The sequence below is a fragment of the Salmo trutta genome, chromosome 3 (genome assembly GCF_901001165.1).
Source record: "Salmo trutta chromosome 3, fSalTru1.1, whole genome shotgun sequence".
Taxonomy (NCBI): Eukaryota; Metazoa; Chordata; class Actinopteri; order Salmoniformes; family Salmonidae; genus Salmo; species Salmo trutta.
This window is the reverse complement of record NC_042959.1, coordinates 36,603,949-36,626,555: the sequence shown is the minus strand read 5'-3', so window position 1 is coordinate 36,626,555 and position 22,607 is coordinate 36,603,949. Positions and strand designations below refer to the sequence as shown.

The following is a 22,607-nucleotide window of genomic DNA, read 5'->3' as shown; positions in this document are numbered from 1 at the left end:
GACTAAGGGACATGGTGCAGGGGATAGAAAAGGGAAAAAGGCAGACACACAATGCAGGAAAGAGGTGGAAAGGTAGAAACAGGTAGAGATACTGTACCAAAGGACAGGAGGCCTCGGGGCCAGAAGGAGGAAGAGGAGGAGGAGCGGACTTTCCCTCCTCATCAGAAAGTCCTTTAGTCCCACTAGAACCCTGTCAGCAAAAGCCAACCTAGTGTTACACACACTCTGAACGTACGTTACCCCCATAGACACAGAATAGCATATACAGTGCCTTCAGAAAGTAGTCATACCCCTTGACTTATTCCACATTTTGTTGTATTACAGCCTGAATTCAAAATTGATTAAAAAATATATATACACACACTACACGATAATGACAAAGTGAAAACATATTTTTATACATTTCTGCAACAAAAAATTAAAATTGAATACATAAATATCTTATTTCCATAAGTATTCACATCCATGAGTCAATACTTATTCAGGTCCTGTGTGGCTCAGTTGGTAGAGCATGGTGTTTGCAACGCCAGGGTTGTAGGTTCGATTCCCACGGGGGACAGGTACGGGGGATTTTTTTTGATGGAATGTATGCATTCACTACTGTAAGTCGCTCTGGATAAGAGCGTCTGCTAAATGACTAAAATGTAAAATGTACTTTGTAGAAGCACCTTTGGCAGTGATTACATCTGTAAGTCTGTAAGAGCTTTCTACCTCTGGATTGTACAACATTCGACCATCAATATTTTCAAAATTCTTCAAGCTCATTCAAATCGGTTGTTGATCATTAATAGACAATCATTTTCAGGTTTTGCGATAGATTTTCAAGTAGTTTTAAGTCAAAACTGTAACTCACGCCACTCAGAAACATTCACTGTCTTCCTTGTAAGAAAACTCCAGTGTAGATTTGGCCCTGTGTTTTAGGTTATTGTCCTGCTGAAAGTTGAATTGATCTCCCAGTGTCTGGTGGAAAACACATGAGTAGCGGACTATATTGCAACTGTTTGCCAATCCTCTAGGATTTTGCCTGTGCTTAGCTCCATTCCATTTATTTTTTATCCTAAAAACTCCCCAGTCCTTAACAATTTCAAGCATACCCATAACATGATGCAGCAACCACTATGCTTGAAAACATGGAGAGTGTGTCACGTCCTGACCATAGTAAGTTGTTATTTTCTATGGTAGAGTAGGTCAGGGCGTGACAGGGGGTGTTTGTCCGTTTTTGTATTTCTATGTTTAGTTTCTAGTGTTGTATTTCTAGGTTGGTTTTTGTTTGGCATGACCTCCAATTAGAGGAAGCCGGTTGTCGTTGTCTCTAATTGGAGGTCATATTTACGTTTAAGTTTGTCCCACTTTTTAAGTTTGTCCCACTGCGTCACGGTTTGTTGTTTTTTAATTCAGTTTATTTTGGTATTGCATTAAGTTTCACAGTCCAATAAATATGTGGAACGAAACCGATGCTGTATTTTGGTCCGATCATTTAAACAGCCGTGACAGAGTGGTACTCAGTAATGTGTTGTATTGGATTTGCTTCCTTCTTTTCACTCTGTCAATTAGGTTAGTATTGTGGAGTAACTACAATGTTGTTGATCCATCCTCAGTTTTCTCTTATCACAGCCATTAAACTCTGTAACTGTTTCATTGGCCTATATTGAAATCCCTGAGCGGTTCTTTCCTCTCTACGACAACTGTGTTAAGAAGGACTGCTGTGTCTTTGTAGTGACTGGGTGTATCGATACACCATCCAAAGTGTAATTAATAACTTTTTTTTACCCATCTAGCAATAGGTTCCCTTTTTTGTGAGGCATTGGAAAACCTCCCTGGTCTTTGTGGTTGAATCTGTGTTTGAAATTCACTGCTCGACTGACGGACCTTACAGATTATTGTATGTCTTGGGTTCAGAGATGAGGTAGTCATTCAAAAAATCATGTTAAACACTATTATTGCACACAGTGTGACTTGAGTCTGATTTGTTTAGCACATTTTTACTCCTGACCTTATTTAGGCTTGCCATAACAAAGGGGTTGAATACTTATTGACTCAAGACATTTCAGCTTTTCATTTTTGATTAATTTGTAAAAATGTCAAAAAACGTAATTCCACTTTGACATTTTGGGTATTGTGTGTACTGTAGGCCAGTGATTTCCTTTTCGCTATTTAATAATGCTTTTTCAATTCTGGCTGTAACACAACAAAGTGGGAAAGGTCAAGGGGTGTGAATACTTTATGAAGGCGCTGTAGTAAGAAATCATAATAAATAGAGATGGAAATGAAAAAGGAAATAGTAGAGTATCTACAATTGTAATTACATAAAGTTGTTACATATTTTATCAAGTCTGGCTCAAAGGAGCTAAATGTCCATAGGCTCATGTATGAAGGATGGTTGAGTGTGACATACCACAGGACAGGGCTGGTCCAATCCAGGAGGACCCTGCTCCCCCTTACCGCCCTTCAGACCTCTCTTCCCCACCGTCCCCCGGTCACCCTGTAGACAAGAAAGAGAAAGAGAGAGGGGTCAGACATGCAGTGTTGGGGAGTAGTTCTACTAAATGCAATTCAACTAGTAATTCAACGATATGTTGCAGTACCTTGGTTGAAGTTGAACTAAATTATAATCTTTGTAGTGTTTTCAGTAGTCAATAATTTTTTTGCCTGTAATGGTGAAGGGAACTACTGAAACTAAACACTATATTTTCAACCAGAAATATAGGCCTTTCTCTCAAAATCCCCACAACATTTTTATTATATGACATTTCAGATTTAGATATATTTTTTCCCATATTCCCATATTAACATAGCCTGAGAAACAATGTTCATAAAATTGATAACTTACTAACATCAGAAAACATACATATTCTGTCCATCTCTGAAACACACTTAGATAATTACTCCGATTATGCAGTAGTAGCTATACATGGTTATAGAATATATTGGAAAGATAGAAATGCCAATGGAGGAGGTGTTTGTATGTATGTCCAGAGTCATATTCCTGTTAGGCTGAGAGAGGATCTCAAGTCAGATGATGTAGAAGTTAATCTGCCTCACCTAAAACCTATTCTTGTGGGAAGCTGCTATAGACCACCGAGTGCGAAAAGTCAGTATTTTGAACTATATGTGTGAAATGCTCAATATAGTATGTGATATTAACAGAGAGGTATATTTTCTGGGTGACCTAAATATTGACTGGTTGTCATCAAGCTGTCCACTCACAAATAAGCTTCAAGCTGTAACACAATGCCTGCAATCTGGGTCAGGTTATCAGTCAATCTACCAGCGTATTTACAAACAGAACAGGAACTAAATCATCCACGTGTATTGATCACATCTTTACTAATGTGGCAGAAATCGTCTCTAAAGCAGCATCCACACCCATTGGATGTATTGATCATAATATAATAGGCATATCTAGAAAAAACGAAGTTCCAAAAACTGGACATAAAATAGTGTATAAGCGATCATGCAAGAGGTTTTGCAATGATTCCTATGCCGAAGATGTGAAAAATATTCGATGTGTAATGAGGAACAACCTGATGCTGCACTTGAAGCATTTATGAAACTGCTTCTTCCGGTTACTGATAGGCATGCACCCATCAAGAAACTGACTGTTAGAACTGCCGAATCCCCATGGATAAATGATTCATTGAAAAACTGTATGGCTGAGAGGGGTGAGGCAAAGGGAATAGCAAACACAGCAGACTGGCAAACTACAGCAAATTGAGACATCACGTATCTAAACAAAAAGAAGAAGAAACTATACTATGGAACAAAGATAAATTATATAAAGAATGATAGTAAAAAGCTCTGGAGTATTTTAAATGAAATTCTAGGCATAAAAGAGAACTCGGCTCTATCCTTCATTGAGGCAGATGACTTGGTCATAATAAAATATTATATTGCCAATTACTTGAATAACATTTTTGTTGACAAGATTAGCAAACTTAGGCTTGACATGCAAACAACAAACGCTGAGCCTTCATATTCAAGCATAACTGACCAAATAATGAAAGACAAGTACTGTAGTTTTGAGTTCCGCAAATTGGGTGTGAAAGAGGTAAAAAAATGTTGCTATCTATGAATAAGGACAAGCCACCTGGTACCGACAACATGGATGGTAAGTTGCTGAGGTTGGTAGCGGAATACATTTAAACTGTTTGCCACATCTTCAATTTAAACCTAGAAGATGGTGTGTGGCTCAGGCCTGGAGAGAGGGAAAGGTCATTCCGCTGGCCGAGAATAGCAGAGTACTCTTTAATGGTTCAAACAGCCGACCAATCAGCCCCTTACCAGTGCTTTACAAACTTTAAAAACAAATTGTGTTTGATCAAATATAAAGTCATTTTTTGCCAGGTCACTCATGACACAAGTCAGTTTCGACATCCATCCATGTCTGAGGACTTCAGGTGATGATATGGAAACCGACCACTAGGGGCAACAGTGAGCGCTGTTACCGTCAAGTAGGTTTCATTTTTTCTAGCGCATTGTGGACGGGGATGACAGATGGGCATAAGCATCTGCCTGTGATTCCAAAGGTTGCAAGTTTGAATCCAGCGATAGAAAGTTGTTTTTGAGACCTTAACCCTTACCTTAACCATTTGAAGTTAATGCCTAACCTTAAGATTTCAGAGTTAAAATGCCTAAACTTAACCCTAACTTAAAAAAATCTGAGTTAATGCCTGAACTTAACCTTAAACAACTTCGAAATTTGACTTTTGGGAAACATGGATGAACGTCTAATTCTAATGTGAGACTGCGAGAGCTGGTTGGTTATTTTACAGAAAATAAAAAATTAACAACAGACTTTCAGCATGCTTATAGAGAAGGGCACTCAACATGCTTGGCACTGACACAAATGACTAATGATTGGCAGAAATAAATTGATAGTAAGAAGATTGTGGGAGCTGTTTTGTTAGATTTTAGTGCAGTTTTTGACATCATTGATCATAACTTATTGCTGAAAAACTTGGGTGTTATGGATTTGCATCCTCTGCCTTATCATGGATTGAGAGTTACCTATCTAATAGAACACAGAGGGTTCATGGAAGCCTTCATGGAAGCGACTTTAATGCAAATTTGGTTGAGTGTGCAGGGCAGACGGCTTGGGCCATTATTGTTTTCTGATTTTACTAATGACCTTCCACTAACCTTGAATAAAGCCTGTGTGTCTATGTATACTGACACTGAGTTTACATAACATTAGGAACATCTTCCTAATATGGATTTGCTCCCCTTTTGGCCTAAGAACACCCTAGATTCGTCGAAGCTCTAAGGCAGTATCCACACCCATTGGATGTATTGATCATAATATAATAGGCATATCTAGAAAAAACTAAGTTCCAAAGACTGGACCTAAAATTGTGTATAAGAAATCATGCAAGAGATTTTGCAATGATTCCCATGTCGAAGATGTGAAAAATATTTGATGTGTAATGAGGAAAAACCTGATGCTGCATGGACTCTACAAGGTGTCATAAGCATTCCACCGGGATGCTGGCCCATGTTGACTGCAATGGTTCCCACAGTTATGTTAAGTTAGCTGGATGTCCTTTGGGTGGTGGACCATTCTTGATACTCACAGGAAACTGTTGAGCGTGAAAAACCCAGCAGCGTTGCAATTCTTGACACACTCAAACCGGTGCGCCTGGCACCTACTGCCTGTTCAAAAGCACTTAAATCTTTTGTCTACACCATTGGGCCCCATCCAGTGTCCAACACCACCCTGCACCATCGGGCCCCTTGCAGAGTGGACAGCACCCCTTCACCCCACTACCCCCCATGCTAACAGCACAACACCTGAATCAGAAGAGATCAACAGTCCAGCAAGACAGCTATGCAGAAGCGGCATGAAGAATAGAGCACCATGCTGTAGCTGAGCTAAACCAGTTTCTAATAGAAAGAACAATTGGTTCAAGAGAAAATAACCTAATTAATGAAAATGCCTCTAATCAACAATTGCATTGTTTCAATTACCTCCACAAATCATCCGACTATTATCTTTTTTCACAACTGCTGCGATTTTGACGCCAAAACATAGACAACAAATACATATTGACATAGTAAAATAAACAAGTGTTAAAAAATATATATAAAGGATATTTCATGCTGAAACTCTCATATTATCACCAAAGGTATTCACTAAGGGTGCGTTCATAAATTCACTCTGGCTATCTACTCCAATTTCAGAGCGCTCTCGTCTGAGTATGACAGAGCGCAGAATAACTGATGAATTTACAAACACTGAATACTCAACACCTGTTGAATATGGCCAGTGTCAGTAAACGTTGCCAGCAGCACAGTTACAGACACCAATGCTCTGGATAACATGAAACATCCTAACCAGCTCTGCTAGGGCGAATAAAATGGTCAGAGTGAGGTGTTCTCTCATTTGTGTCTGGAAGTAGCTAGCAAGCTAGCCAACGTTAGCCAGTTAGCTTGGGTGCTTGACTGCCGTTGTGAGGTCAGAACGCTTGGATCAACTCTACTCCTCAGTCAGATTGAATTTACGGATACACCCTAAATTTACGGTTTGTATTTAGCATAATGTTTAGCAGCTTTGTCATTTTTGATTTAAAATCAATTCATATTTCATATATTTTACATGTGATGAGGCCAGAAAGAGGGCCAGAGTAATTACAGACTCCTCTGATAATCTGAAGTACCTAAAAAGGCCATTAGATGTCTTGTGATAGATTACATAAAATCTTTGAAAGATACCAAAATTCTGGTAGTTTATTGGTAGACCACAGTAATATACCCTCCCTTGCAACCCTAGTTTTATAAGAGCTACCCCGGGAAAAGGTTTAAGCTAGCTGATATAAATATATGTAGCCTTAGAAACAAAGTTCATGAGATTAGTAATTTGCAAACCTTAGACACTCATATTTTGTTCATTTATCTTTATTACTTTCATTAAAGGCATAGCTTACAAAGGCAAATGGTTGTTTATTGGTACTTTGGGGCTTTGACCCCAGATAGGGAGGGTGATGTAGACTAGCGTAGTGGTTGTCACATCACAGAGACTTCAAATACCGATGAGGGAAAACAGGATTTCGAACACTCATCATGCAGGTTTCATCTAGTGTATTTTGGTGGTCATATTTAGAACTACAGCTCACCCTAGTATATTTACAACTACAGCTCCCTACAGCATGCTTGTGTAGTTATGGTTCATCACCAAGTAGTCACTGTAGTAACAGTGACCGTACAATAACCATTACAACCATCTCAGATCTTTACCCAATATTTAATGGAATGAACATGTCTCGGCTAACCCACCAACTTTAAATTGGCAAGACCTGCTTCAATGATGGCAGGTAAAGCATACAGGTGATTGGGATGTGTATGCATAATAGCAGAACTGTGGGCTAGAGAAGGGAAGAACATGCTCCTCCTACCTTGTCTCCTCTGTCTCCCCGGTCTCCCTTCTCTCCAATCAGGCCTGGGAAACCCTGTAGAGGGAGGAACAGGTTAGTGTGGGCTGCAGTGAATTCCCCAGTGTCATATAGTCTGGTAGGTCAAAGTTCAAAAACACTATTTCATACTTACATCCATTCCAGGCTCCCCAGACTTGCCCTGTCAACACACACATGATTGAATGCATCAGTACCACCATGACCAAGACCATGAAAAACCATGACATGCAATGATTGTAAGCCTAATGTGCTAAGGTTATTTGATAATGAGGGCGTCACCCACCTTTTCTCCTTTGGTGCCTGGGAGACCCACCAATCCTGTGGAGCCGGGGGGACCCTGAGGGCCATCAATACCCTGGGGAGGACAGACACGTTAGATATCATCACCATCATCATCATCAGCAGCTGCAGCTCATAATCTATGATTCTATAATATCACTCACCCTCAGTCCAGCAGGTCCAATGTCTCCCTTCTCCCCTTTAGATTTTTCTCCAGGCTCTCCCTGCATGGGAACACATTATACTCAGTACACTCTCCAACACTCAAGAGCACGTACAGATGATCTATCTTGTTGCCTAGTCATTTTATCTCTACCTATATGTCCATATCTACCTCAATTACCTTGTACCCCTGCACATAGACTCTGGATAGCCAAGTTATCATTACTCATTGTGTGTTTATTTAACTTTTTTTCTCTCTGCATTGTTGGGAAAGGTCCGTAAGTACAGTGGCTTGTGAAAGTATTCACCCCCTTCGCATTTTTCCTATTTTGTTGCCTTACAACCTGGAATTAAAATTGATTTTTGGGGGATTTGTATCATTTGATTTACACAACATGCCTACCACTTTGAAGATGCAAAATATTTTTTATTGTGAAACAAACAAGAAATAAGACAAAAAACAAAAAACTTGAGCGTGCATAACTATTCACTGAAACAGGTTTCTCTCAAGAATTTCCCTGTATTTAGCGCCATCCATAATTTCTTCAATTTTAGCCAGTTTCCCAGTCCCTTCCGATGAAAAACATCCCCACAGCATGATGCTGCCACCACCATGCTTCACTGTGGGGATGTTGTTCTCGGGGTGATGAGAGGTGTTGGTTTTGCGCCAGACATAGCATTGTCCTTGATGGCCAAAAAGCTCAATTTTTGTCTCATCTGACCAGAGTACATTCTTCCATATGCTTGGGGTGTCTCCCACATTCCTTTTGGCGAACACCAAACGTGTTTGCTTATTTTTTTCTTTAAGCAATGACTTTTTTCTGGCCACTCTTCCATAAAGCCCAGCTCTGTGGAGTGTACGGCTTAAAGTGGTCCAATGAACAGATATTCCAATCTTTGCAGCTCCTTCATGGTTAATTTTGGTCTCTTTGTTGCCTCTCTGATTAATGCCCCCCTTGCCTCGTCTGTGAGTTTTGGTGGGTAGCCCTCTTTTGGCAGGTTTGTTGTGGTGCCATATTATTTTCATTTTTTAATAATGGATTTAATGGTGCTCCGTGGGATGTTCAACGCTTCAGATCTTTTTTTATAACCCAACCCTGATCTGTACTTCTCCACAACTTTGTCCCTGACCTGTTTGGAGAGCTCCTTGGTCTTCATGGTGCCGCTTGCATGGTGGTGCTCCTTGCTTAGTGGTATTGCAGACTCTGGGGCCTTTCAGAACAGGTATACTGAGATCATGTGACAGATCATGTGACACTTAGATTGCACACAGGTGGACTTTATATAACTTTTGAAGGTATTTGGTTGCACCAGATCTTATTTAGAGGCTTCATACCAAAGGGGGTGAATACATATGCACACACCACTTTTCTGTTTTTTATTTTTTAGAATTTTTTCAAACAAGTAATTTTTTACATTTCATTTCACCAATTTGGACAATGTTTTGTAAGTCCATTACATGAAATCCAAATAAAATTCCATTTAAATTAGGGGGATGAATACTTTTGCAAGGCACTGTAAGCATTTCACTGGTAGTCTACACCTGTTATTTACGAAGCATGTGACAAATACAATGTGATGACAGACATTACTGTACCTCTATGGCCTTCTAGTCTTACCTTAGGGCCAGGCGTTCCATGATGACCCTGGAACACACAAAGAGATCATTTCATGTCAGTCTTATGTATCTGAAATGATTCAGCCACATCATACTGGGGAACAGAGGGGTGAAACTCTTTAGGTGACACACAGACACTCTCGTATAGTGACACTCACCATGTACCCTGTAGGTCCAGGGGGTCCTGGGGGGCCGGGAGGGCCCGGCTGAGAAATCATCTGAACCTGAATAACAGAACAACAGACAACACATTAAAGAGGATGAATATATCAATGGTTGTATCCCAAATGGTGTCATTTGAGACGCAGACAATATGTAATTCAACTGTCTGCCAAGGTATGCACCACCTGAAGCAGTGTTCAATGCCAATATGATACAGATTCAAAAACAACTATTGAGTTTGTGGATACAGTATACACCAGTGTGTTTTACTTACCAGGTTATCTTCCAGCCTGGAGTCTCCCTTGTCCCCCTTCTGTCCATCCATCCCCTGAGACAGACAGAGAGGGGGATTTAAATATCTTTACAGTAGGCTACTCAACAATATGTATACACCTCTAATGAAAGGGGTTATTACTTTGGGTTCCCATCTATCCACTTACCCCTGGCCCAGAGAGACCCATCTCTCCTTTCTCTCCTTTCTCTCCGATCGACCCCATCTCCCCCATATCGCCCTTCGGACCCTAAGAGGAGAGAAGGTTAGAGGTCAAAGGCGAGAGGTTCAGGACAACTCTGATTAATCATGTTCATTATCATTCCAGATAACAAGTGAATGAAATATATCATGTGCCACATTTCTAAACATTGGAGTGATACGGTGATTCAACGTGGGTTATAAAAAAAAACTATCAAAGGGACATTCGAGTGTCTATACCTTCTCCCCATCCAGCCCAGACGTCCCAGGCAAGCCTAGCTCTCCCTGGAGTAGTGAGGAAAAGACACAAGTTCAAACTGACAATTTACCTTCAAAGAGTATTGACTTCCATTGATTCAGATACAATGGATAGAAGAGATGGCATGTGTATATAAATAAGACCCGACCTTTCCTCCCGGGGGTCCTGGGGGCCCCGGTAAACCTGGTGGGCCCTAGGAAGGGACAGACAGACAGAGAGGTTACACAAAATACAAAACATCAGCCAGGCAAGTCGATCTGTCTCAGTAGTCTGTTAGTAGAATTACAATAAAATCCATGGATAAATCTACGTATATCCAATTTCATCACTCTTCATCAGGCAGTGATTGTTTGTGATTGTTTGTTGAGTAGGTCCGCTCAGACAAGCATACTAACTCAGAGTCAGTGGATTATGTATGTATTATCCTTAGAGCAATTGTGGGATTCAAGACGCCAGTGTAGGGCAAAAACAGAAAAACATTGTGGATGGATGGTGGATTTCACAATACAACACTCAGTAAACTAACTGATCATTATTCTCCTTTCTCTGATGAGGACCAGCTTTGCTATGGATGCTTTGGTGCAAATCGGCAATAAAATTGATTTATTGGGTCAGGTTATGCGGTTGGCTGAACACAATACCTTGGCATCATGTCACACGACATGGCTGGTATATTATTAACCCCGGGTTGAACTCTCAGAGAAGGACTCTGGAGTCTTGAACAAGCAATAGGAAAGTGGATCAAGTCCAACAAGGAGCTGGGGATGGCATACACACACACACGCACAGATGCACGCACGCACGCACGGACGCGCACGCACACACACACACACACACACACACACACACACACACACACACACACACACACACACACACACACACACACACACACACACACACACACACACACACACACAGCAAAGACCTCCAGCATCCACCAGCAGTAAACCTAAAAGAGCCTGATACAGCCCTATTGACCTAACCAGAGACTATTACCATAGCATCCATAGCATCCTAACCTCTTCTAACCACATAGTTAATGGGGCAGGATGGAGTCAACCTCTCAGGGCAGGAGAATGGAAAGCCTGGACTCAGACTGACATTCTCTCACTGCAGCATGGACAGTTCCTGGGTTAGGGCTGAGAAGGCTGACCCCAGGCCTTGGGGCTAATGCATGGTTCTATTTCTGTATGCTGTATGTGAGGGATATGGAGCCATTGTGCCTCCTGTGGTGGTGCTTTGCCACAAAGCAGAGGTTGTGTGTGTGTGACCTCTTGAAGCAATAAAAGATGGGAATCAGATTCATTTCCAGAGGTGTATAATACATGTTGATTTCTCCATCCCCTCTCTTCCAGGTTTTTGTTCTGTGCTCTGGCAAAACCATGGCAACGGAAAGGGTTTACAAACAACTATTGTTCCAAGTTACTCCATCTTCTGAAACGATGGCCACCCACACGGATCATTTGAAAGCTGTAAAAACAAATGAATGAATTCTGAAGCACCAATTTCATCACCCAAATGTGGATGGAATCAATATGGCACATCATGAAGCAAGTGAAAGGATTCCAAACGGACTTGGGTTGGGCAAGAGTTCACCAGCATGTAAACTGATATAGATCGGCTTCAGAACACTGATAAGATCTCAGGTCTATGTTGTGACCAGCGCATGTGTAACTCAGTCATGTCTAAAGCATAGCATGCACGGGCCTACTCTAAACCTGGGGGCCCCTGTAGACAGTGTTTTTTTAATCAGAAGCACACGCCAGTGAAGAGACAGGGATCTCTTATTAGCATGTAGCATGGGGCCCAGCATGAAGAGAAGATGTTTGTGTCTAGACTGTAAAATGAGTTAAAAGACATCTCCCTCTCTCTTTACTATGTGTCCCGACTGGATTGAGCAAGAAAAATGCAAATGGGATACTATATCATTCTAGTTCTTTCAACCCAAGCAACATCACAGATCAATCACACCACCACATAAGCAGGGTTAACTTCAAGCCGCATATCATGTGAGGCAACAATAACACAGCATGGAAAAATACACTTGAAAAGTGAAATGAATGATGTTTTGATTCTGCGTGATTGAGAATGTCACTTCAGGCTATGCAATATCAGAGGCTGTGTTCCAGCTGTAAGGTATTTATGGTAGCTTGGTGTTGCATCCTGTATATATATGTATGAGAGGACAGTGGCTGGTTGCAGGAGACTTTGGTTTTATGTCTCTGGTTAGTTGGTGGTTGTGGGTGATGGAGTAGTGATATCTAATATGTCTGATGTCAGGGCTGTGGGATAGAGTGTCCTCCTTACACAAACACTCAGGGGTTGTTCACTCTGGTCTTAGAAGCTACATGTGTACACAGGCACCCGTGTGTATGAGTGTATGAGCCTATGCCTATGCATTAGTGTGTGCGAGAGCACACTGACTACACAGACCACATCTATAAAGCCGTGATGTGACAGTGGTTTACCCCGACACTGATGGTCTGGATGGCCTGTCAGGAAGGAAGAGCAGCATGTTAAGTCTGTCGGGATAACTCTATGATACTCTATGGGCATTCAAACACATTGTCTACGTCTCTGACTGGGTGGTCTCACCTGGAAGGCTTCTAGTAGCTTCCCATTGAAGTCAATGACCTCAGTAGAGCCAGGAACCCCCTTTTCACCAGGATAACCCTAAGAGGAGAGGAAAAGAAAAGAGAGAGAGAAAGAGAGAGAGACATAGAGGGAAAGAGAAAGAGAGAGATAGAGAGAGAGAAATTGAGAAAGAGATATAGAGATATTGAGAAAGAGATAAAGATATTGAGAAAAAGATAGAGAGATATTGAGAAAGAGATAGATATTGATAAAGTGATAGAGATAGATATTGAGAAAGAGATAGAGAGATAGATATTGAGAAAGAGATAGAGAGATAGATATTGAGAAAGAGATAGAGATATTGCGAAAGAGATAACAAGAAAGAGAGATATTGAGAAAGATATATATATATATATATATATATATATATATAGAGAGAGAGAGAGAGAGAGAGAGAGAGAGAGATTGAGATGCTCATGAGCATCAAATAATCACACAAAAAGTACATCAAAATGTATCCTCAGATAACTGTGAACATGATCTTTGGTGGTGATTAGGCTGTGTACACATACCAAGTCTCCCTGGGTGCCTTGCTCTCCAATATCTCCTTTGTCTCCCTGCAAAATACACACAAACACAAACAGTTGAACAAAAGCCTTTGAATTGGCTGTGTCCATATAGGAGAAACAACCTCTCATGTATTTACGTGGAGGTGACAGGATATGTCTCACCTTAAACCCCGGGAGTCCGTCCATGCCCCTCTCACCCTTCTCTCCCAGTAAACCAGCCTCCCCCTGTTACACACAGAAAAAACCCCACAAAGCTTAGGCGTAGGTAAGCCACTTTACAATAATGTGTTCAGTACAATATCATAAATAACTGTAGGCCTGCTGTAGTCGGTCAGTTCCATCTATGGTGGTATAGCTGGAAGGAGGAAGTGGTGAAAAACAACACCAGAGGAACAAAGAGGGATTAACACCATAGAACAGGCCTGTGTTACAGACTGTAGAAAGGCCAGGCCAGCAGGCCTTCTTCTATTCCTGGCCATGGCAGTTTGAGCTGGAGCTGAGCAGTTCGTCCCCAATAAAAACTTCAGTAACCACAAACAGCAGCTCACTTCAACTCACTCCCAGACAGCACGCACCATGCACGCACGCATACACGCATACACACACACAGACACACACTCGCACACAAACACACACAGACTGAAGCTGATAGAGAGGCAGTCAGTGCCAATTGCCTGGCATCTGTAGTCTCTGGAGTCTTTAAAAAGCCCATGACATCACTCCAACAGAGGAGAGTGTTTAGCACTGGCTAGAGGCCTAACTCGGAGGAGAGGGAGAGATGGAGAGAGAAAGAGAGAGAGCAATGAGGGTACAAATGAAAGCGAAAGCAATGTGTTTGATGTCTCGATCCATGCCATCCAAGACCTGTTTAGAGCGATAAACTCCTGACAGAAACAAGTGAAGAAAGAGGAATGAAAGGGATAGATATGAGAGGCAGGGATGGCCAGAGAGAGAGAGAGAGAGTGAGGGAATAAAACACAGTCTGACATCGAGATGAAAAAAAGAAGAGAAGGAGGTTTAGGCGTAGGAGAAACTCTGAGCGGGGTCATGTAATAAGCAGCTAATAGTGTTAGCATCACTCAATAACATTTGCAATGGCTAACTCCTTAATTAGCGTTAGCATCATCTTCACCTTTGACCCTGGGGGTCCCTGTGGCCCTGGGTATCCTGGCTCGCCATCTTCACCCTGAGAGTGCACAAGGGGTCAACAAAGGTAATCACACAACACAAACCTGTACCCTATGGTATGCATAAGCATCCGGGCAGATATACTGTGAACTCCATGCATATCGAGTGTACATTTATAGTGTATTTTGTGGTACGTGTAGGGACATAGAGACATGACTTACCGGCTTTCCAGGTACACCTGCTTTTCCCTGTGAATGACAAATAGATGTAGTTGGCTCATAATCTCTGAACTCGCCTGCACGTGCTAGTGTCCAAAACGAAGTAACACGTCTCTAGCTGCAGTACCATGTTATGTGCTCTTGTAGTAGTAAAACTGTCAAAACACAAAGAAACATAAACATTTGGATAACAGACTCACCTCCACACCATCGTGACCAGGGAAACCCTGTGGAGAACCAAGCAGAAAATCACACATCCATTAGACATTGTGCATTCTGAGGAGTAGCCACAGGAGGTCAGTGTTTTATCATCCCACATAGAGCCATGGTTATGTGCCTGCTGTCATGTCACACATGTCCAGCTGTTTTTGGCTCAATCTTCCTATGCTGGAGGACATGCACCTCTGCTTACAATGAACCACGTGAGTGAGACATGTTTTGAATGTCCAGCTGTTTTTGGCTCAATCTTCCTATGCTGGAGGACATGTACCTCTGCTTACAATGAACCACGAGAGTGAGACATGTTTTGTATGTCCAGCTGTTTTTGGCTCAATCTTCCTATGCTGGAGGACATATATCTCGGCTTACAATGAACCACATGTGTGAGACATGTTTTGTATGTCCAGCTGTTTTTGGCTCAATCTTCCTATGCTGGAGGACATATATCTCGGCTTACAATGAACCACATGTGTAAAGACATATATATGGCTTTGGGCATACATAACCCCTCATTCCTTTTTCTATAAGAAGACATTCTATGACCTCATCTACACAATCAGGTACCATACACAAACAAACACAGAGCGTCTTCCTTTTCAAACTTCTTGGCTGGAATCCAATGGTGATTAGAATGAATCCACCAAATGCAACTTTTGACTGTGTGTGTGTGTTTGGTTTTACTATCCTTTTGTGGACCAGAAGTCCTCACAGAGATAATAGAACGAGGACATTTTGCCCATCCCCACAAGGAAAAAGGCTATTTTAAGCTTAGGGGTTAGGTTTAGGGTTAGAATTAGGGTTAAGGGTTAAGTTTTGGGGTTAGGTGTTAGGGTTTCAAATCGAATCAAATCAAATTAAATCTTATTTGTCACATGCGCCGAATACAACAGATGTAGACCTTACAGTGAAATGCTTACTTACAGGCCCTTAACCAACAATGCAGTTTTAAGAAAAAGAAGTGTTAAATAAAAAAATAGATAAGTTAAAAATAAAAATGACAAATAATTAAAGAGCAGCAGTAAAATAACAGTAGCAAGGCAATTTACAGGGGGTACTGGTACAGAGTCAATGTGCGGGAGCACAGGTTAGTCGAGGTAATTGAGGTAATGTGTACATGTAGGTAGAGTTAAAGTGACTATGCATAGATAATAAACAGAGAGTAGCAGCAGTGTAAAAGAGGGGGAAGGGGGACAAAGCAAATACTCTGGGTAGCTATTTGATTGGCTGTTCAGGAGTCTTATGGCTTGGGGTAGAAGCTGTTAAGAAGCCTTCTGGAACTAGACTTGGCGCTCCGGTACTGCTTGCCGTTCAGAGCAGAGAGAACAGTCTATGACTAGGGTGGCTGGAGTCTTGAACAATTTTTAGGGCCTTCCTCTGACACCGCCTGGTATAGAGGTCCTGGATGGCAGGAAGCTTGACCCCAGTGATGTACTGGGCCATACGCACTGCCCTCTGTAGCGGCTTGAGGTCGGAAGCCGAGCAGTTCCCATACCAGGCAGTGATGCAACCAGTCAGGATGCTCTCGATGGGGCAGCTGTAGAACTTTTTGAAGATCTGAGGACCCATACCAAATATTTTCAGACTTCTGACTGAAAAAAAGCAGTCTCCTGCTTTGTCGTGCCCTCTTCACTACTGTTTTGGTGTGTTTGGACCATGATAGTTTGTTGGGGATGTGGACATCAAGGAACTTGAAACTCTCAACCTGTTCCACTAAAGCCCCGTCGATGTGAATGGGGCGTGCTCGGTCCTCCTTTTCCTGTAGTCCACAATCATCTCCTTTGTCTTGATCACGTTGAGGGAGAGGTTGTTATCCTGGCACCACATGACCAGGTTTCTGACCTCCTCCCTATAGGCTGTCTCATCGTTGTCGGGGATCAGGCCTACCACTGTTGTGTTGTCGGCAAACTTAATGATAGTGTTGGAGTCGTGCCTTGCCATGCTGTCATGAATGAACAGGGAGTATAGGAGGGGACTGAGCATGCACCCACGAGGGGCCTCCATGTTGAGGATCAGCATGGCAGATTTGTTGTTACCTACCCTTAACACCTGGGGGCGGCCCGTCAAGAAATCCAGGATCTAGTTGCAGAGGGAGGTGTTTAGTCCCAGGGTCCTTAGCTTAGTGATGAGCTTTGAGGGCACTATGGTGTTGAATGCTGAGCTGTAGTCAATGAATTGCATTCTCACGTAGGTGTTCCTTTTGTGTAGGTGGGAAATGGCAGTGTGGAGTACAATAGAGATTGCATCATCTGTTGGGGCGGTATGCAAATTGGAGTGGGTCTAGGGTTTCTGGGATAATGGTGTTGATGTGAGCCATGACCAGCCTTTTTAAAGCACTTAAAGTGCTACTGGTCGGTAGTCATTTAGGCAGGTTACCTTAGTGTTCTTGGGCACAGGGACTATGGTGGTCTGCTTGAAACATGTTGGTATTACAAACTCAGACAGGGAGAGATTGAACATGTCAGTGAAGTCACTTGCCAGTTGGACAGCGCATGCTCGGAGTACACGTCCTGGTATTCCGTCTGGGCCTGCGGCCTTGAGAATGTTGACCTGTTTAAAGGTCTTACTAACATCGGATAGGGAGAACGTGATCTCTAAGGTCGTGATCACACAGAGCTGATGCTCTCATTCGTGTTGCTTGCCTCGAAGCGAGCATGAAGTAATTTAGCTCGTCTGGCAGGCTCGTGTCACTGGGCAGCTCGCGGTTGTGCTTCCCTTTGTAGGTTTTAAGAGTTAGGGATTTGTGGTTATGGTTAAGGTTAGTGTTAGGTTAAGGGTTAGGTTTAGGGTTTAGGGTTAGGGGTTAGGGAAAATATGATTTTGAATGGGAATCAATTGTTTGGTCCCCACAAGGATAGTAAAACAAACATGTGTGTGCTTGTGTGTGTGTTCCAGGTGGATGAATTGTATGCTTGGTGTAGAACCATGTGTGTTGAAATCATCCATGGAGAGGCCAGGCCTGGAGAGTTGTTCTGTGTAAGTAGCCCCTCATACAGACAGACAGCTCTTTGTCTCTTAGGCGCGTTATCTGTTTATCTACACACTCAAGCACTTACTGCTCTACAGTAACAAATATTATTATGAATCTGAAGTTACGCTAACTCTCTCCTCATATTTTCCATTTTCTCCATTGCCTACTTGAGAACAGGGATGTATTCCACCTGGCTTCCTTCTCCACTCTAAACGTATGAGTGCACGTATGTACGCACACCGCCCCACACACTCTCCCCTCCCCCTTCACCTTTGAACCGTACAGTTTTCTTGTTCCCCTCTCACCCATAACTCTTCTCTTCTTTCCACTCCTGTCTCTTACCTTTCGATGCCACTGGGCAATCTTTTCTCAAGTCCTCTGCCCCCTCTCCTTTACCCCACCTCCTCTTATTATCTGATGCCACAGAACAGCCTCTGTGCTTTCTCTCTGCCCCCCCTCTCTTTCTCTCCCTCTCCCTCTCCCCCTCTCACTCTCTCTTTCTCTCTCTCTCCCTGTCTCAGTAATGAGGAGGGTTTGAGGTCATTCACTAGGGAGAAAGAACAGAACAACAGATCCACTCTTCCTTCTCTGTTTTTCTCACTCATACATCTGTCTACAACATGGACAGAGCTAGCAGCCTCCACATTGCTTTGTTTTGTTGTGTTCTGCTCTGCAACGGGACCATGTTAAATAAAAGGACAAGCAATTTGTTTTCACCCTCGTTTATGACTCAAGCCTGTTTTTTTGTTGTCCGTCCCTGCACTTTGCTCCATATTTTCTGGAGCCAGCCCTCCTCTTGCCCTGTCTAACCAACATTTTTCATCACAGTCCAGCTTTGACACCATGCCAACTGCCGATATGGGTAACAGTGCATTCGTTTGTGATCTTGGATAAACACAAATGACCTAAACCCCTACCCCGGCTCCTCATCCCACTGATCTCCAACCACAGTTTGAGGCAGTGGCTCCAGATGAAATAACCCCAGGCTGGTTTAAAGTTAATCTAGAGAAACAGTGGCGGCCCAAGGCTAAAGATCTATTGTTCGGTGAGGCAGTAAAACTGTGGGTGAACCCAGAGAGAGTGCCATATCTGTTACAGGGGCACAGAGTGATAGAGCTTGGGTAGGGCCGACTGGTGGGAGACTAGGGCTAGCTGGATCACTTTGTGGCCTTCTGTTACAGAAACCAGATGAGGCCAGGAGCAAAGCATTTATTTTGGGCTGTTTTAAGTAAGCCGCAGCTCGCTGGCAGCCACAGTAGGCTCTGTCAATGTGGGTTCACTGCACTCTTATTACACCCTTTCCCCTCACTATCCTCTCACTGTCTCTCACTGTCTCTCACTGTCATGCCCATGTGGTCAACACGACCAGGTCAACACTATTGTGGTCAACAGAGCTATTGATGACAGGTGTTGGAGTGACCAGAAAACTTAGTGGTGGTAACCTAGTTCTCCATCATCAGCTGCATGGAACTAAGAGAGGACGCAGTATTGGTAAATAGAGGAAGAAAGAGAGAGCGAGAGAAAGAGAGCGAGGGGAAAAAGGGAGGAGAAAGTGACGGAGACAATGGGAAGTTATGTGTGTGTGTATGTGGTGTGTGTGCATGCATATGGGTTACATTTGTATATTCAACCTTTACCTGTATGTGTGTATTTATATGTGTGTGTAAGGTAATGCTGATACCTGTTCTCCAGCGGGGCCGCGGGGCCCGTCCTTGCCTGTGTTCCCAGGAGGGCCTCTGGGGCCCGGGGACCCTTGGTCACCCTGCAGGACAACAACAAAGGGATAAGAGAGGGAAATCATGATAGAAGAAATTAGAAAAGATGGTGACCAACACACACACACACACACACACACACACAAAAATGTTTTGTTTTTCTCTCCAGAATGGTAAATACATTATTTACCATATGACACACACAAAAACACCCAAACGTACACATGTAAACTCTCCCAGGCACGAGATGTGTTAACTAAGTATTAAACACAACATGAACTGAACTGTGAAATGAAGTGTTTCATTTAATTGCTCTAGTCAAAATGGACCACATCACATGAAAGGGTATTTTTCCAATGGAATTACAATTTACAAGGCAAAAACGTCCTTCGTTACAAGTTCAGAATTTCCCTTAACCCACTTAGCGCTACATCCCACTTCGGCATCTCCTTAGTGACTTGCCTAGTTAAATAAATGTTAAATAAAACACAAATAAAAACCTACATTTCCACACCAGTATTTTCAGACCGTGGTGAAGTAATCTAATCTAACGGTTAAAGTAAACCGTGTTTGTGGTAATGTTTCCCTGCTCTGTTCTTGTATAACTAAATCCAGTCCATTAACCAGAGTCATCTCATGGTATTCACATGGATATTCCCAGAATTCTCAGTCACAGACATAATGTATGTGCTGGTCTGAGCCTGTGTGTTGTGGTGAGATGTGTGAGAGAAGGGCCATTTTCATTTCGACTGATTCTAACAAGGTCTTCATCCACCAGACTCGAGGCCCATTTCCCTGCGTAGGCGATTAACATAGTTCTGGAAGGCAGAGGACTCCACCGACAAAGCTGCTCTATTCCCAATATAATGAAAAGCACACAATCCTAAACCCGCTCTAACATGCAGCCCTGTAGTTTTCCTGATATGTTTTCAATTGGTTTCGTCATGTTACGAAATAGGCACCATAGAAACACCACAACACACACACACGCACACGCACACTAAACAGAACACAGCACATGTGCATGAGGAGATAAATGAACTGAGAGAACGCAGCAGAGAGATGGCAACAGAGAGAGCGATATAATGAAGAAAAAGGGTGAGAGATATGATATCAAGCAGTGAATAAGAGATATCAACCGGCAGTGAAAGGGTTAAAAGGTGGTTAGCGGTGCACACATGCCTTAGTGGAGGTGTACCTTCATCAAGCGTCTCTGAAAGTTGGACTGGTCACCAGACATAAAGCCGTGGTCATAGCGGGGAAAGACCATCTGAACCAGGAGAACGGGGAGGAGGAAGAGAGAAAAAAGGAAGAGTAGGGATGTAGGGAAGCACAGAGAGGGTGCAGAGCAGAAGATTGAAAGAGAAAGTGACAGAGCGGTGAATAGAGAAAGAGAGATAGAGGGAAAGGAAACAGAAAGAAAGAAAAATCAAGAAATCAGTGATTAAATAAGTCAGGGACCGTTTCCCTCCATTCTCCAAGGAGAGACAGAGTGAGGTGCCGAGAATGAGAGACTGACAGAGTAAGCTTCCAGGTAAGAGGTCAGGGTTGATAGGTCAGAGTTGAGAGGTCAAAGGTGACCCAGCAACTGTAGTCCAGCGGAGAGAGACAGGCAGGTCAGCAGAGGCCTGCTGGGAGGACAACGCTACGGAGGGGCACGAGGGACAAACCTTAACGGTGAGGATCTGATTACTGTGCAGACCTGCGTATGAGTTGTGGGAAGGAGGGCCCTGGGGGAGGAGGGGGGAGGAGAGGGGAGAAACACAGAGGAGGGTGAGTCACCTGTCGGAATGTGAGTCACCTGTCGGAGGGAAGGTGGAGCACCATGTGGCTAAGGTAAATGTACATCAGGTGTGTGACAGTCCATTCGCCACATGGGTGTCTATAATGTTAAAATGTAGAAGGATTGATCTGTATACTACCGGTACTCATATCTCTTTATACCCTGTTAGACATAGCTGTGGAGTACACTAAATAGTCATGAAATAGCACCAAATATAAATAACAATGTATAGTCGGGGCTGGACTTTTCTATAATCTATCCATTCACTCTCCAGGAAATCCATATCTAAGTATATGTGAACCAGTCTGTACCTATTTGCTGTATATGTCCCTTTCTTTCTTGTAAACCAATATCTGTGTGACTCACTCTATAATAACGCATCTCTTTAAACCCACAGAGGAGGTTGTGTTTGGAGGCTCTGTTTTGTTGAGCCCAACAGACAGTAACTATGATAATTTCCTCTCAAGCAGAACAGAACATAGAGAGTCTGTCGGCAGATAACTCATATGAAGACCAGCAACTCCGTTTGAGTTCCCTCACAAAACAAAACAAATGGATGGGAGAGAGGGATAGAGAGAGTTGGTGGGTGAGGGAAAATAAAAAGGAGAGAGAGAGAGAGAGAGAGAGAGAGAGAGAGAGAAAAGATAGAGAAAGCAAAAGATGAACAGAGACAGCGGGAGAGAGAGAGAGAGAGAGAGAGAGAGAGAGAGAGAGAGAGAGAGAGAGAGAGGGAGAGAGAGAAGGAGAGAGAGATATGCCAGTCTGGTCATGAGTTTTCTGTTAGTGGGCTGCGGTGATCGTTGGACAGCTGAGGTTTCCGACACCACAGCCTCTCTTTCCCCCCTCTCTTCTGTCTCATTCACTCACTCATTCCTACCGTGACAACCACATTTGATCATCCCCTATAGCACCGAGTCTCACTATAGAGTGAAAGGGTGTTACACGCTCATCTCCCCTGCACCTCATGCACACTGTGCAACCTGAGTTCTTTCTGACCACATGGCTCAGTGTGTGTGTGTGTGTGTGTGTGTGTGTGTGTGTGTGTGTGTGTGTGTGTGTGTGTGTGTGTGTG

General features: G+C 42.9%; 1 protein-coding gene across 8 annotated transcripts in view; it reads right to left on the bottom strand.

Moving 5' to 3' along the window:
- The window catches only part of LOC115174577 (collagen alpha-1(XXIII) chain), a 225,363-nt gene that overhangs the window by 5,682 nt on the left and 197,074 nt on the right, over window positions 1–22,607 (bottom strand). For 3 of the 8 annotated variants that reach the window (XM_029733248.1, XM_029733271.1, XM_029733300.1), the window contains 21 exons: window positions 20,951–21,022; window positions 19,719–19,799; window positions 15,051–15,077; window positions 14,854–14,880; window positions 14,637–14,690; window positions 13,667–13,729; window positions 13,508–13,552; window positions 12,957–13,034; window positions 12,830–12,853; window positions 10,507–10,551; window positions 10,340–10,384; window positions 10,068–10,148; window positions 9,902–9,955; window positions 9,624–9,689; window positions 9,467–9,493; window positions 7,850–7,909; window positions 7,690–7,761; window positions 7,540–7,566; window positions 7,389–7,442; window positions 2,396–2,482; window positions 98–190 (listed from right to left, as the gene is read on the bottom strand). In XM_029733248.1, coding sequence (XP_029589108.1) covers window positions 98–190; window positions 2,396–2,482; window positions 7,389–7,442; window positions 7,540–7,566; window positions 7,690–7,761; window positions 7,850–7,909; window positions 9,467–9,493; window positions 9,624–9,689; window positions 9,902–9,955; window positions 10,068–10,148; window positions 10,340–10,384; window positions 10,507–10,551; window positions 12,830–12,853; window positions 12,957–13,034; window positions 13,508–13,552; window positions 13,667–13,729; window positions 14,637–14,690; window positions 14,854–14,880; window positions 15,051–15,077; window positions 19,719–19,799; window positions 20,951–21,022 — 1,182 coding nt within the window. Of the gene's footprint in view, window positions 1–97; window positions 191–2,395; window positions 2,483–7,388; window positions 7,443–7,539; window positions 7,567–7,689; window positions 7,762–7,849; window positions 7,910–9,466; window positions 9,494–9,623; window positions 9,690–9,901; window positions 9,956–10,067; window positions 10,149–10,339; window positions 10,385–10,506; window positions 10,552–12,829; window positions 12,854–12,956; window positions 13,035–13,507; window positions 13,553–13,666; window positions 13,730–14,636; window positions 14,691–14,853; window positions 14,881–15,050; window positions 15,078–19,718; window positions 19,800–20,950; window positions 21,023–21,422; window positions 21,483–22,607 lie in introns of all 8 variants that reach the window. The other 5 variants (XM_029733291.1, XM_029733309.1, XM_029733255.1 and 2 more) reach the window with 4 other exon arrangements.